The sequence below is a fragment of the Panthera pardus genome, unplaced genomic scaffold (genome assembly GCF_024362965.1).
Source record: "Panthera pardus isolate Hobbes unplaced genomic scaffold, ASM2436296v1 HiC_scaffold_27, whole genome shotgun sequence".
Lineage (NCBI taxonomy): Eukaryota > Metazoa > Chordata > Mammalia > Carnivora > Felidae > Panthera > Panthera pardus.
This window is the reverse complement of record NW_026526843.1, coordinates 107,429,683-107,444,566: the sequence shown is the minus strand read 5'-3', so window position 1 is coordinate 107,444,566 and position 14,884 is coordinate 107,429,683. Positions and strand designations below refer to the sequence as shown.

Here is a 14,884-nt window from a genome sequence, read left to right as displayed (position 1 = left end):
ATGGCTCAAGGGAATGATTGTAATGGTATCTCATGATAACTGAGAAAAAAGAAATAATAAAGTCACAAAAGGGTGGCAAGGTTAATGAAATGGATGCCTCAATGAAAATTTGCTAAAAATTACTGGGTTGGAAATATTGGGCTACATAAAATGTAGGTAATAGAAGCAGTGGTTGGAGTCTGCTTAAGATAACAAACATTGTCAGAAGGATGGGTAGCTGAGGAGAGAAGTAAAGATCATTGGAGATGAGGGACTGAGGAGCCAGGGTACTGACATCACTTACATGAAGATTAGTTACCAGTAATAGCGACAGAAGTAGGTGTGAGAAGAAAATATTGATTCAAGTGCTGCAGTATTTAGCAATTGAGGGGGAGTGCCTAGGAGGATCAGTAGGTGCTGGTGGCTTATGGAAGAGAATGAACTTCAAAATAACAAGTGGTAGTCATATTTGCCTGACTATTTCATAAGACTTTCTGAGAACCAATTGAGATATTGCCTGAGAAAGCACAATAAATCCCTTAAAAAGGGGTAAAAAGTAGTACTGTGTTTATATAAGAGCCCTGAGTTTCACCACTGCTTTATGCCCTGATTTCTCTACCTACAAAAGAAAGACAATGATAATAACCTGTCCTGCTTCATGTGAGATTAGAAAGTTAATTGCCATGATATATATGAATTTGTTTTGAGTCTTTGGAAACAGAAAGTGCTTTCTCTGACCTGGGTTCAGAGTCATTGTTCAACTCTTGAGAGTTCTTAGCAGCATGTTAGCACTGTGGATGGCATCCTGAGTATCAAATAACATTCTTCCATATCTTGGATTTCAGACATTTCAGCAGTCCTCTCTGCAGCACAAATCAAAGAAGAAAAACAAAGGTAAGGAAAGGAAGTGAAATGAAATATATAGCTGCTTATTTTGCACCGTGATAGTCACCAGCATACTTTGCCCATCCTCTCTTGCCTGAGCCCATTGTGGTTTGCAAGAGCACAGCTCCCTAGTAAGAGCTGCCAAGACCAGCTTCTCCTTCAATTGTGATGCTAGGGGTACCTTTTACAATAAATGGTCTCAACAGGGTTTGACACTGGGATTACACAATTCTGATTACATTGCATGTCACTTATCTGGGGGGAGGAAGGTATTAAAGATTCCCATAGTTTTCTCTTCTGATACGATGTAAAAATAAGAATTTTTAAGGTTGTTAAATACCCAGACTTATTTTAATGAGCTATAGATTAATCTTCTACCTTCACACTTGTATAAAATGAAAAGAGCACTTTTACCTACTATTATTTTTAGGTCCTATAGCTGGCAAGAGCAAAAGACGAATTTCTTGCAAAGATCTTGGACGAGGTGACTGTGAAGGTTGGCTTTGGAAAAAGAAAGATGCAAAGAGTTATTTTTCACAGAAATGGAAGAAATATTGGTTTGTCCTTAAGGATGCATCTCTATATTGGTATATTAATGAGGAGGTAAGAGAAAATATATTTTTTCTGATCCACTTTCTATCTTTAACCCAAAGAATCACCATTTTGAGACTTAGATTTTAAAATCATATAACCACCTTAATGCTAATTCAGGAGAGTACCACTAGTTATTTTTTAATCTGCCTTCTTAAAATGATTGCATTTTGGGAGTTCTGGAAAGATAGTTATCTCAATTATTCTAATGTGGCAGCATATATGAAACAGACAAAATTCTGTGTATCTAATTAGAAATATCAAACTAATTCCAACAATAGCTTAACTAAAAGGATTATACATGGAAATTTGAAATAGATTTTTAAATATCTCACTTTTGTTCAAAGTTTTCTATTTTTTTCTCTTTGTTTTTGGAAGATGTCCTCTAGTAATTTAAGTAAATTAATATTGCATGAACTTATTTGTTTTTCTTAAAGAATATGTGAACTAGAAGACTAGTTGAAAATCTGCAAGTATTCATTTGAACCAATTGAGGGATGGGGATGAGGATGGGGAGATATATAATATATTTAAATTGTTCTTATGAGTTCCTGTTTCATTTATAGTAAACAGATCTTTATTCAGAGTAGTTATATTATAACCTACCACCTATCACAACAGAGGCACAAGAGTATACCTTATTCCTTGATATTTTCTTTGACTCTGCATTCATTTTCACTCTTTTGCCATAGCCATCTGTCAGTTCACCTTATTAAGGTTTTTTTAACAATAATTTCTATTGTTAACTTGTTTTCTCAAAAAATGTACATAGTTTAATATAGTGTGCTGACTAGTCTTACAGAAATACTATTATGTTAAGGTATTCATCAGTTTGCATTTGAATATTAATTTTTGAAATATAATTTAACAATATAATTATGCTTACGATTATAACATAAAATATGTAGAGAAGTTATGTTTGTTATGGTTTAGAGAATAGAATTAACCCACCTGAATTACTATGCATCAACTTCCTCATTTGCAAAGAGGGAGAGTAATAATGGAGCTGAGCTCACTGGGCTATCATATGGATGAAAAGAATCAATTCATGTAAAGCCCAATTAGAACAATGCTTGGCATACATTCAATCCTCACTAAACATATGCTATTAGTAATACTTTTCAAAATGATCTCTAATTTCATTTGTAAAATCTCAAATTAATCTTTCGCTGTTTAATACAAATGCCTATATTATATAAAAGGATTTGGTTATTTTCTGCACTTTTGATATTATTTGTGCCAATCACATAATTACCTAAAAAATCTTCTATTTCACTAAGTGTATCTTATTTTAGATATAGAAAACAATTTTACCAACATTTTCATGTAACATATATCAAATACTTTTTATATGCCAATCAAGTATTATCCAAATATAGCCTTTGTTTCCCTTTATTTTAAGGTCACTTGTAGATTTCTCTGCTGTATGCTATATCATATTCTTTCAAAGTTTAAGTGATTAAAAACTGAGGCCCTTTTTTATTGAACAGTTGCTAAGTTTCGATCAGAGGTATTACTGTGTTAGCCTTGTAAGAAATGAGTGAATAATCTCCTAGTATACACTGTAAGAATAACTTAGTGTGATTTTTTAGGAGAAATCTCTCATCACATCATTATGGGAAGATTGTATCTATCCCCCGAAATATTTTAAATTGTTTGAAATATAGAATTTTTAAGTTAAAAGACATCAAGGTTGACATAACAGAAATCAGAAATCAAAGTTGAAAGAGATTTGAGACTATTGTGTTTATTTACCAAGATTGGAAGAAAAAAATACTCAAATACTAAAAAAATATTGAAAAAGTTATAATACTCTCTTTTTTATAACACATTTCAGTCACTATCAGTAATATCATATTTTTATTAAGTTTTACATTTATACATACACGCACACGAAAAGAATGAGAATTTGTATTTTTTTTTCTTTAAGGTTAGCAAATGGGGGTGTAACCTCACTTGAACTTGTTATATAAGGGGCCATTAACTGATACAGCACAGATCAAAAAGTTTGGGAGAATAAAAGTCTGAGGAGTTTGGTCATGAGCATGAAAAGGACAACAATGAAAGGATTTAGCCAAGGGTAGTCTTAGCCTATTTGGAATAATTTGTATCTAACATAAGATTTTGGATAATTCTCCTATCTTATTTTTCCATCCCACGTTAGAGAGAGGAAGATTTTAAGGATTTCATTCAATTTTCCAAGTGGAAAATGATCTTTATATATATAGCATGTATACCAAGCTAGATATTTGAAGATAAAATCAACTTATTTCATTTATAAAATCTGGACTATACAACATATTTAATTCAGGTTTGATAAAAGATTTTTTTGGAGACAGAAAAGGAATTGAATTAGTAAACATCCATATATTTTACATCTGAACATTAAAAGTGACAGAAAATTGTGAATGGTGAATGTGGACTGAAGTTATTTTTATACGTTATAAAAGTATATATACATTCTGGTGAGAAAATTACTCATAAATCATGTTTCATTTTGAGAATTTAAATAGTTTTCTATCTTCATTCTAATATAAAAAGGATTTTTCAGAATTTCTGTGTGTATCTTAATTTGTACTATTCTAAATGTTCAAAATATATCTTCAGTTTAATGGAATATAACAAGTAAGAGTGGAACTCTAATCTCTAAAATGTCAAATTTGAGACATTAAGTAAAAAGATTTATTAGTTTATATTTTTAAGGTGTAGGTCTATAGTATTATCAGCTTCAAACCTATGTGTATAACACCCTAAACAAGATTGTTGCCTCTTTAGGATGAAAAAGCAGAAGGATTCATCAGTCTGCCCGAATTTAAAATTGACAGAGCCAGTGAATGCCGCAAGAAATAGTGAGTTGATTTTATTTGGGGAGAGGGAGAGAAGGGAAGGGTGTTTGTTGTTTTTTTTTTATTTCTAGCTTTTAAATCATAGGTCACTTCTCTAATGCTTTCAAATTGAGGTAAAAACAAAGCAGTTTTATGGGCAGTAAAAATTTTTTACTGATTTCTGTCATCATGGCATAAGCATTATATATGTGAATTCAGGTTAGATGTTGAGGTAATTTTACCTATAAAAATTATTTGGTTCTAACTTATTTTCCAATTTGAAATAAAATAAATATACTTTGTTTCCTTTTGCAGTGCATTCAAAGCGTGTCATCCTAAAATCAAAAGCTTTTATTTTGCTGCTGAGCATCTTGATGATATGAACAGGTAAAGTGTTACTAAAATTTCAAAGTACTTAGAAAGTCAGTTAGGCTTATAATTCTAAGTTTTCCATATTAATGCTTAGAGAATAATGTCACTGTGGTACATCAGTTTAAAATAAAATGGACTCAGGGCGTTGCTGCATGTAGCCATACCTAACTTCAGAGAACAGCATTTTAAAAGTCAAAATAAACTTGTTGACTGTTTACCAGGTTTACCAAAAATATGCCTGAATCCATATACAGACCAAAAAAATCCACTGTAAAAAATAGAAGATTTTTTTAAAAGTCCATTTCAAGATATGTCTTCAGGGGCGCCTGGGTGGCTCAGTTGGTTGAGCATCTGGCTTCAGCTCAGGTCATGACCTCACAGTTTGTGAGTTCCAGCCCCACGTTGGGCTCTTGCTGACAGCTTAGAGCCTGGAGCTTGTTTCAAATTCTGTGTCTCCCTCTCTCTCTCTCTGCTCCTCTCCCGCTCATGCTCTGTCTCTCTCTCTCCTTCAAAAATAAATAAAAACAGTAAAAAAAAATTTTTAAAGATATGTCTTAAAATGTGTTCCCAGGTGGGGGGAAAAAAAGATACTCACCAAAAAACCTGACTCTTCCAAGTGCTGGGTATTCATGACATAACATCCATCTCAATTATTTAGTCCTAAACAAAGTTAGTATTTCTTTCTGTAACCTTCCTTCTATCACTGAACAAGGTTATACAGCCAAGTGATTAGATGGCTACATGGTTGGGGCGCCTGAGTGTCTCAGTCGGTTAAGTGTCGAACTCTTGATTTCAGCTCAGGTGATGCATGATCTCATGGTTTGTAGGTTCATGCCCTGTGTCAGGCTCCGCACCAGCAGGACAGAGCCTACTTGGGATTCTCTCTCTCTTTCAAAATGAATGAATAAACTTTAGATGGTTGGCTACATGGTCATTTGGAGCTGTGGGGGGAAAAATATATATATGTGTATATATAAATTTCCATCATCTACAACATTCTGCTTCAGATTTCCCACTTTAGCATTTATGAATTTGATTCTTCCTTTTCCTTCCTTTCCCCTCTCTCTTTTCTAGATTTATAGAAATTAGGTTTAAGATTCAGATGTTTCCTTTTTACAGGTCTTTAGCAGGCAGTACATATTACATACATAACTTGCCAACAGTTAGGGAGAGGCAGCACAGCATAGTGATTTAGAGAATAGACTTTGGAACCAGACTGTCCAAATCCCAGATCTCACACTTACTAGCTGTGTGATCCTGGATATAGAACTGGACCTCTTTATGACAGGTATTGACCCCTTGAAAAATGGACATAATAATAACCTCTACCCAAATGACTTTTGTCAGGAGCAAATGAGCACACATAAAGGGCTTACAACAGTCCCTGCTCAATTATAAGTGCTATGTAAATGTTTGCTAGCAATGTATATCCCTTTCATATATTTTGGGCTTTTGCCCCCATTTACCTTTCTTTATGTGTCTCAAAAAAATTAGTATCCAGATATTTTTAAGCACAAAATCGAGCAACTTTATAAATGTACTTGAGCACACTAAATGAACACTTAATATGCTTTTATAAATGATCTTGGTGTTTTGACACTTGGGAGTACAGGCATGGTTTGTCCTAAAGCAAGGATATGAATACAAGGAAATGGCAAACAAAAGTGTTGAGAACACTTGATAAAATGTTTATTATTAATAAGGGAACTGAGTCTTTCTTGTACTTCCCAAAATCTTCTTTTGATGTACATTACCATTCTTGAAATTTCACACTAGGCAATTGGAATTTGGAGAGCTTTTTCTCCTTAATTTGTTCTCAAAATGAAAATGTTTATTCACATGTTCATGGGGTAAAGAGAGGTTGTGATACTCTATTTTTTGTTTTAATAATTTTATAATTCTACTGTTCTAGTTATTCACTATTTTATCACATGTTGAGCACAGTGCCTTTGGGATGAATATGAGGGGTTTACATCATGACCAAGCAGAAAATAAGTGGTAAAAATGAGCATTATCCTATTTTACAAGATGGATACACTAGAATACAACCACCTCTATCTAAGAATTAACATGATTTAATTATTCATGAAACATGCTAATCATGGTCTTTTTATGAAGTACGAAACCATGCCTGGTCTCTATTCCCTGCCCTGTGTTAGCAATAACTTCAAAAGTGTGTCATGTCACTGCTCTTCCCTAATAATCCTATAGATGTATCTGATTCAGGATATCATAGAAGAAGCTAAAGCAGGGGCGCCTGGGTGGCTCAGTCGGTTAAGCGTCCGACTTCAGCTCAGGTCACGATCTCGCGGTCTGCGAGTTCAAGCCCCGCATCGGGCTCTGGGCTGATGGCTCAGAGCCTGGAGCTTGCTTCCGATTCTGTGTCTCCCTCTCTCTGCCCCTCCCCCGTTCATGCTGTGTCTCTCTCTGTCTCAAAAATAAATAAACGTTAAAAAAAAAATTAAAAAAAAAAAAGAAGCTAAAGCAAACCCATTTTGTTGTTTTTGTTGTTTTTTCTAAGCAATGAGTCAAAGTGAAAATGTGAAACTGATCAAATATGTCATCTCCACATCATACATTTAAAAGTGCTGTTTTATGTAAGCCTTGCTATGGTACACTAGAAACTTCAGAATTAAATTGTCCTGAAATACTGAATTTTTTTAAAACTTTAAGTATAATGGACTTTTATATTTTTCTTTTTCTTTTTTTTTATAATCATATTCTCAATGTCTACTTTCAATAGGCAAGTTCTTAAAAATTACTTGTTAATAGACGGGAGGAACATCAGTGCTGTAAATAAATAGAGGATTAGAGGTTGGGAGAGATCCCCTCCAAAGATTTTGTTCAGGAACCTGATTGTTACTTAACAGCAAGATAATCTGGGTGTTGGTTCATGCTATATATAATATTTTAAAGGAATGTACCTAAGTCTTCAGAGATTTTATATTTATGATATTATAATTATGCTAATCATAGCTATAAGCTTTATCTGGTTATTTCTTAATTTCCAAAAAACTATCATATACATTTTAAAAATATAGTGCAAGTTTTGACAAGAGCTATAAAGTAAATTTAATTACATGTACCTGTATATACCCAAATATATGTATGTATATACATATACCCAGATATATGCATATATATATACATATATATGTATACATATACACACGCGTGAAATATTTAAATCTCACCTTCCATTTTTTGACCAACTGTAAGTTTGATTGTGAGGTAATTTGCAAAAATACTTTGGAGGCCCCCCCCCACCATCCATCTGTTTCCTCCTCAGAAATGAGCATTAAAACATGAAAAAAAATTTTTTGCCAGTCTTTGTGAAATCTGTGGGAAGAAAACAAAATATCATGTTTCTCAAGTATTCTGAGACTTATTTACTGAATTCATTTGGCCTATATATTCCTTATTATGTCAGCACTTAGGTCTTTATAATTGTGAGGATTCACTCATTTCTATTTGGTAATTACTTTTTGGACATTTTTCCCATAGTTCTTACTCATTTTTTTCCTCTCAATACTTTGTTAGTATTACTTCCTCTCAATTCTTTGTTAGTTATTGATAGCTTCATGGGAAGGCTCAATATCCCCTTACCTATATTGTCTTGTTTTAAAACATCAGTGACAGAGTAAGGTGCTGAATGTGGACCTCATATCAAAGCCCTTCCCCATCACTAAATTCAGTGCTTGTATCCCTAACCACCTTTTCTTTTTTTTTTTTTTTAATTTTTTTTTCAACGTTTTTTATTTATTTTTGGGACAGAGAGAGACAGAGCATGAACGGGGGAGGGGCAGAGAGAGAGGGAGACACAGAATCGGAAACAGGCTCCAGGCTCCGAGCCATCAGCCCAGAGCCTGACGCGGGGCTCAAACTCACGGACCGCGAGATCGTGACCTGGCTGAAGTCGGACGCTTAACCGACTGCGCCACCCAGGCGCCCCCTAACCACCTTTTCTTAAATTAACCGCCCCCCCCATCCTTAGCACCTTTGACTTTCTAATTTTTTACGTTGCTATTTTTGTAAATGGCACTTGACACTACTTGACATATGTTTATTTGTATCCCTGTTTATTATCTGTTGCCCTAAGATGTAGTCTCCTGAGAAGGCAGGCACTTTGTTTGGTTTCTCTCTATCCTTGGAGCTTAGAATAACAGTACCTTGCAGACATAGGTTCTCAATAAATATTACTTGACTCAGTTAATGCATATGTATCTGCTGTTTATAATGGCCTATAAATACCAAATTATACTGCAGCAAGTATATAGGTAAGCCTCTTCTAGTTGAGGCCTTGAAGACAAGTTTACCGAAGACAGCACCAACGATTGTGTAGTGTTCAGCCTTTTGTGCCTATGCACGCTGACCTGAGTTTATCCACATACTTTCTGCAGAGTTTTTATCATGAACAGAATTTTTCTTCCTAAAAGTAGGCTAATTTTTCAATTGTTTTATGACATTTAGCAATTCTGGAACTCATTGAAGGCAGGAATTATGTCTTATTCATTTTTGTGCCCCCAAAACATAGCTCATTGTTCAGCATATAGCAGGCACTTAGTAAATTTGTTGAACTGAAAAATCAAAGAAGCCTTTTTTTTAGTTTCCTAATTCATCTCATAAAGACCTCATTGTTCTTTAAACTTCTGACAAAATGAAATTTCAGTGATATTTTTTATAATAGTCAATATGAGGGGTTCTCATCGTTAAGCATTTGCCTTCGGCTCACAGTTGGTGAGTTCAAGTCCCACATTGGGTGAGCTTGAGCCCCGCTTCAGGTGAACACGAGCCCCACTTCAGGTGAGCATGATCCCCGCTTCATGTGAGCTCATGCCCCGTTTCAGATGAGCTCCAGTCCCGCTTAGGGTAAAAAAAAAAAAAAAAAAAAAAAAAAAAAAAAAGACAAAAAACAAAAAAAACACAAGCCCCAGGTGAGTCCCACTTCTCTCTCTCTCTCTCTCTCTCTCTCTCTCTCTCTCTCTCTCTCAGAAAAAAGGAGGGGTTGGGGCACCTGAGTGGCTCAGTCAGTTAAGCATCAGACTCTTGATCTCAGCTCAGGTCATGATCTCACAGTTACTGGGATCGAGGCCCACATCCTGCTTTGTGCTGACAGTGCAGAGCCTGCTTGGAATTCTCTCCCTCTCTTTCTTCCCTTCTCCCCTGCTCACGCTTTCTTTCTCTTTCAAAATAAATGAATCAACATTAAAAAAAGAAGCACTGGGTGTTGTATGTAAGCCAATTTGACAATAAATTATAATAAAAAAATAAAAAATAAATAAAACAATGTCTAGGTTTATCTATATTAAAAAATAATAGTCAATTTGAGGTACTTCATTAAAATTCACTAATATATGTTCCTGTAGTACTGTTATCATCATTTTCACCCCAAAAGCGCCAGGCACATCTTTCCTAAGAGTGCTAAGATTTGTCTTGTAGTACAAATTCAACCCCATTCTCACTACAAATGACCTATAGACTAAATTTCAATTTTGACCTTTTAACTAAGATTAGAGTCATTTTTTAAAGGTTACTCATCATGAAGTTCACTTATTAACTTATAATTTGTAATTTTTTTTGGAGTGGGTGTACACTATGCTACTGAATTTATTTGTTCAATCTTTATTTTATTTCGTTTATGTCCACTCCCTTCTTCACTTCCCCAAAATACTTGAGGTGATAATTACATTGTAGGCTTTCTCAAAATAAAGTTGGGTTTTAGGTGACTTATTCTTAACATTGAAGTTTAAATTTCCATGGATGTGATTTTGTCAATTAGAGACACAACTTTCCTCCCTTTCCAAGATATTCTAACTATTTGTTGCCCAGTTAATACTACTGGGCATAAATGATGAAATATATGAGTCACTGAAAAAAGCATCATCTTTCATTTGACACAGTAGATAAGCTCTTGGGAGAAAAAATTCTCAAACAATTTTTTCTTAAAAATATATCTTGATCAGATTATTCCACAGTTTAATGATGTTAACTATACTATTGATTCCAAACTTGAGGTAGTTTAGAAGAGGGGTTTTTCCTCAATTTCTGATTTGGGAAATTATATGTGGATCATACCTCAGAATAAGCTAATGGGAAATTGTCAGGTTAATTTTATTTGATCATCTGGTACAGTATAAAGAGCTGGAATAACTAACACAGGGAGAGACCTGGTGGAACAAAAGATAGAGATTAAAACACTGGAAATAGCATCACTACTGAGAGAGGAAAGAACTAAGATTTATTTTGAAGTTACTATTGTTCATGGAAATAAGTTTTTAAGATCTAAATAGAGGTTAAAATTGTATTTGCTCATTTGGTCTTTAGAAAACAAATTGTATTTAGAGACAAATTTCCAAAGTACTCCCAAGATGTGTTTCCCCCTGGAACATTAAACTTAAATAACTTTCATCAAAACTAATACTTCATAGTGAAATTTCTTTTGACCGGCAAGGTCCATAACTTTTTTTCTCATCAGTATATATTATATTAAAAGAGCATTTGTTCTGAAGAAACAAACAGCAGAAATATTTGGACTGCTTCTAAATTTGGAGCAATAGAATTGATAGGGCTCTGATCATCTTAAAACCCTCTATATTACATATATTTACAGGTTTGCTTAAGACTTTTCTATCAAAATATCATCTGTACTGTGGCAGCAATTTATACCACAGCAAATTATACAGCTCATTGAAAGCTCGATGTGTCTAAGAGACTGTTAAAAACTGAGAACAAACTGAGGGTTGATGGGGGTGGGAGGGAGGGGAGGGTGGGTGATGGGTATTGAGGAGGGCACCTTTTGGGATGAGCACTGGGTGTTGTATGGAAACCAATTTGACAATAAACTTCATATATTGAAAAAAAAATAAAAGTCTCAAAGAGACTGTCTTGATAAATGTAAAAAAAAAAAAGAAAGCTCGATGTGTCAAGAATAGCAAAGAACACATCTTTTATGTAGAATTATCTCATATATTCTTAAACATTTTAAAATAAACATTTTTATTAAGTTTTAAATTTTAATTCCAGTATAGTTAGCATACAGTGTTACTTTCAGGCATACAGTATAGTGATTCAACAATTCGGCACATTACTCAGGAATCATCACAACAAGTGCCCTCCTTAATCCCCATTACCTATTTTACCCATCCTCCCACTCACCTCCCCTTTGGTAACCATCAGTTTGTTCTCTACAGTTAAGAGTCTGTTCCTTGGTTTGTCTTTCTTTTTACCCACTTCATTCCTTTTGTTTCTTCATTTCCACATAAGAGTGAAATTATATGGTATTTGTCTTTCTCTGACTGACTTACTTCATTTAGCATAATGTACTTTAGCTCCATCCATGCCGTTGCACATAGCAAGATTTCATTCTTTTTTATGGCCGAATAATATTCTGTTGTATATATACCACATCTTCTTTATCCTTAAAATAAATATTTTTTAAAAGTAAAATATACGAAATTCAATTGCAGTGTTACTGATTTTAATAGTTGTTTTTTCAGGTGGCTTAACAGAATCAATATGCTGACTGCAGGATATGCAGAAAGAGAGAGGATTAAGCAAGAACAAGGTAAAGGAATTTTTTTTTTACAGTTCTGGGGTTTTTGTTTTGTTTTGTTCTGCTGTTATCCTATACAGTGATTCACTACTATCAGTTGAGTGAAAATGCACATATCAGGCTGTGGTTATTTTTCTTTTTTGCACTTTGAATCCAAACCATACCATCTTAAAGGTGAGGTTTAGTAAATCAAACAGATGGGGAATAAATTCTAAAATTTTTGGAGCTGCTGATGTGGAGTTTGTTGCTGTCTCTCTCAGTCTGTTTCCAATGGAGGACAAAAATCTTACAAATTTAAAAATCTGTAATTGGTCCTAAATATCGACTAGAGTCCAGGTCCTTGTTGGTGAGGTTTTTTTTTTTTTTTCTGTTTAGTGGTGTCATAGACATTTAAGTGGACTTTTATGCAAAGAGTTCAGATGGATGATTCCTCCTTCCATAAATTATCTCAATTGGTTATGTTCTTCAGTTCTGTTACTCTGTAATTCTGTGATCTTATGGATCTTGCCTCAGTATTGACCTCAGATATACAAAACACAACGTCGTTATACAGATTTAAATTTTAATGAAAGCTGTGGTCACCATTCTGAAGTTGCTTTACATTTCCAAAAAGTGTTTATTATATATCCCTTGGAAGCATCAACAGTTTTTGGAAATCTTTTGAGGCTTCCTAAAGCTAAAAGAATTCTACAGATTGATATATATATATATATACAAACTTATTTCTAGTTGTGTCTCCAGTGGGCATAGACTATTTGTTTATGTGGAAATTCTAAAAACCTTGTGTTCCCTCTCAAAGTAAAACCTCAGCCAAAACTTTTCTAAACATGTAAAAGCTGAAGGTTAGAGATATCTAAAGTAGATATCCAGATCCCAAAACCAATCTGTCAGCAAATGTTTAGGGCAGGGGTTGGGAAACTTTCTGTGAAAAGCCAAATAGTTAATATTTTAGGCTTTGCAGGCCCATAAGATTTCTGTCTAAACTACTCAAATCTGCTGTTACAGTATGAAAGCAGCTGTACACACATGAGGATTCTGACTGGGCTGTAATAAAGCTTTACTTATGGACAGTGAAATGAAATTTCATATCATTTTTTACATTTCAAAAAATTATTCTTCCTTTGATTTTTTTACCATTTAAAAATGTAAAAACTGTTCTTGATCTACAGACCATATAAAAATAGGCAGAGAGCCTCATTTGGCCTGCAGGCCACAGAATGGGGATGAGTAAGGCAGTGAAGGGTGAGGACTTAGGGCAGGAAGATTTCAAAGAAATAGCAAACCATGATTCCTGCCAATAGGAATATATCATCTTGTTGAGGATATCAAAGATACACACTTGAGGGGCACCTGGGTGTCTCAGTTGGTTGAGCCTCCAACTCTTGATTTCGGCTTAAGTCATGTTCTCGTGTTCGTGGGTTCGCACCTGGCATCTGGCTCTGCGCTGACAGTTCAGATCCTGCTTGGGATTCTCTCTCTCCCTCTCTGCTCCTCCCCACTCAAGTGCTCTTGTGCACACATGCTCTCTGAAAATAAATGGGTAAACATTTAAAAAAAGATACACACTTGAAATTGCTTAAGAAAAATTGAAGAACAGCAGAAAAAAATTAAAGAACAACATAAAATCGATCAGTACTAATGGTTGCACAATGTGAAACTGATTTTTTAAAAATTTGCTAAGTGGATGCAAAATTTAAAAAAAAACCTGGGAAAGAGGCAGAATTAATGAGGAAATAACTTGCTAGAGAAGTTGATCAGTGAGGCTGATGTAAAGTCAGCAGTAGAGAGAAAGAGAAGATATTTTATTCAGTATGAAGTGTTTCTGTGTAAGGCCTTCAACTAGCACACTGATTGACTTAAGGTGAAATAGGCGCCCATCCTGCCTGAAATTACACTGAATTCTAGTAGAAAAGATCCTCTTAATATAATACAGAAAATGAAATGTAAGAAAGTACAAATCAAGTTCTGTGGAAATTAAGCTGGAGAGATTGCTTCCAGGAAGGGAGTGGGGAAAGGCTTTATGTTGACTCCATTATTTGAACCTATTCTCACGGGATGAGAATGAAGTAGATAGGAAGTAACAAAAAGGGGCGCCTGGGTGGCTCAGTTGGTTAGGCATCCGACTTCATCTCAGGTCATGATCTCACAGTTCATGGTTCAAGCTCTGCATCAAACCATGAACTCTGCTGTCAGCAGAGCCTGGAGCCTGCTTTGGATTCTGCGTGTCCTCTCTCTGCCCCTCCCCTGCTCGTACTCTCTTTCTGTGTTTCAAAAATAATAATAAATGTCTAAAAAATAGAAAGTGACAAAATAAAACATTCCTGGGAGTGGAAGCAGCATGGATACTTCCACAAATAATGAGGAAACAATCTCCATCAAATCAGGGTGCACAGGTGAATCCCAGCCAGGACTATGGGGTGTCAGTCCAGTTATTAAGCCACATTTGTTCATTGTTAACAGTTTACTTAAGTTTATTTAAACTTTTCGTACTTCAACTTAATTTATAGGCCTAAAATTGTGTTAAGACTACTAAAAAATCTCTTAGCCTTCCTTCTCACATTTTTTAAAGGCATAAAACTGTATTTTATAGGTGCATATAGGTTTGTTTCTGATTTTTTTAAGATGCAAAAATTAAAAGTATAGACAGTATACTGATAGGAAATGAATCTTTGAAAAACTC

At 34.6% G+C, this 14,884-nt stretch overlaps 1 protein-coding gene across 6 annotated transcripts in view; it reads left to right on the top strand.

Annotated features, from left to right (window-relative positions):
* CNKSR2 (connector enhancer of kinase suppressor of Ras 2) overlaps positions 1–14,884 on the top strand; it is a 302,678-nt gene that overhangs the window by 234,871 nt on the left and 52,923 nt on the right. For all 6 annotated transcript variants that reach the window (XM_053891762.1, XM_053891765.1, XM_053891764.1 and 3 more), the window contains 5 exons: positions 825–873; positions 1,295–1,467; positions 4,231–4,304; positions 4,596–4,667; positions 12,149–12,216. In XM_053891762.1, coding sequence (XP_053747737.1) covers positions 825–873; positions 1,295–1,467; positions 4,231–4,304; positions 4,596–4,667; positions 12,149–12,216 — 436 coding nt within the window. The remainder of the gene's footprint in view (positions 1–824; positions 874–1,294; positions 1,468–4,230; positions 4,305–4,595; positions 4,668–12,148; positions 12,217–14,884) is intronic.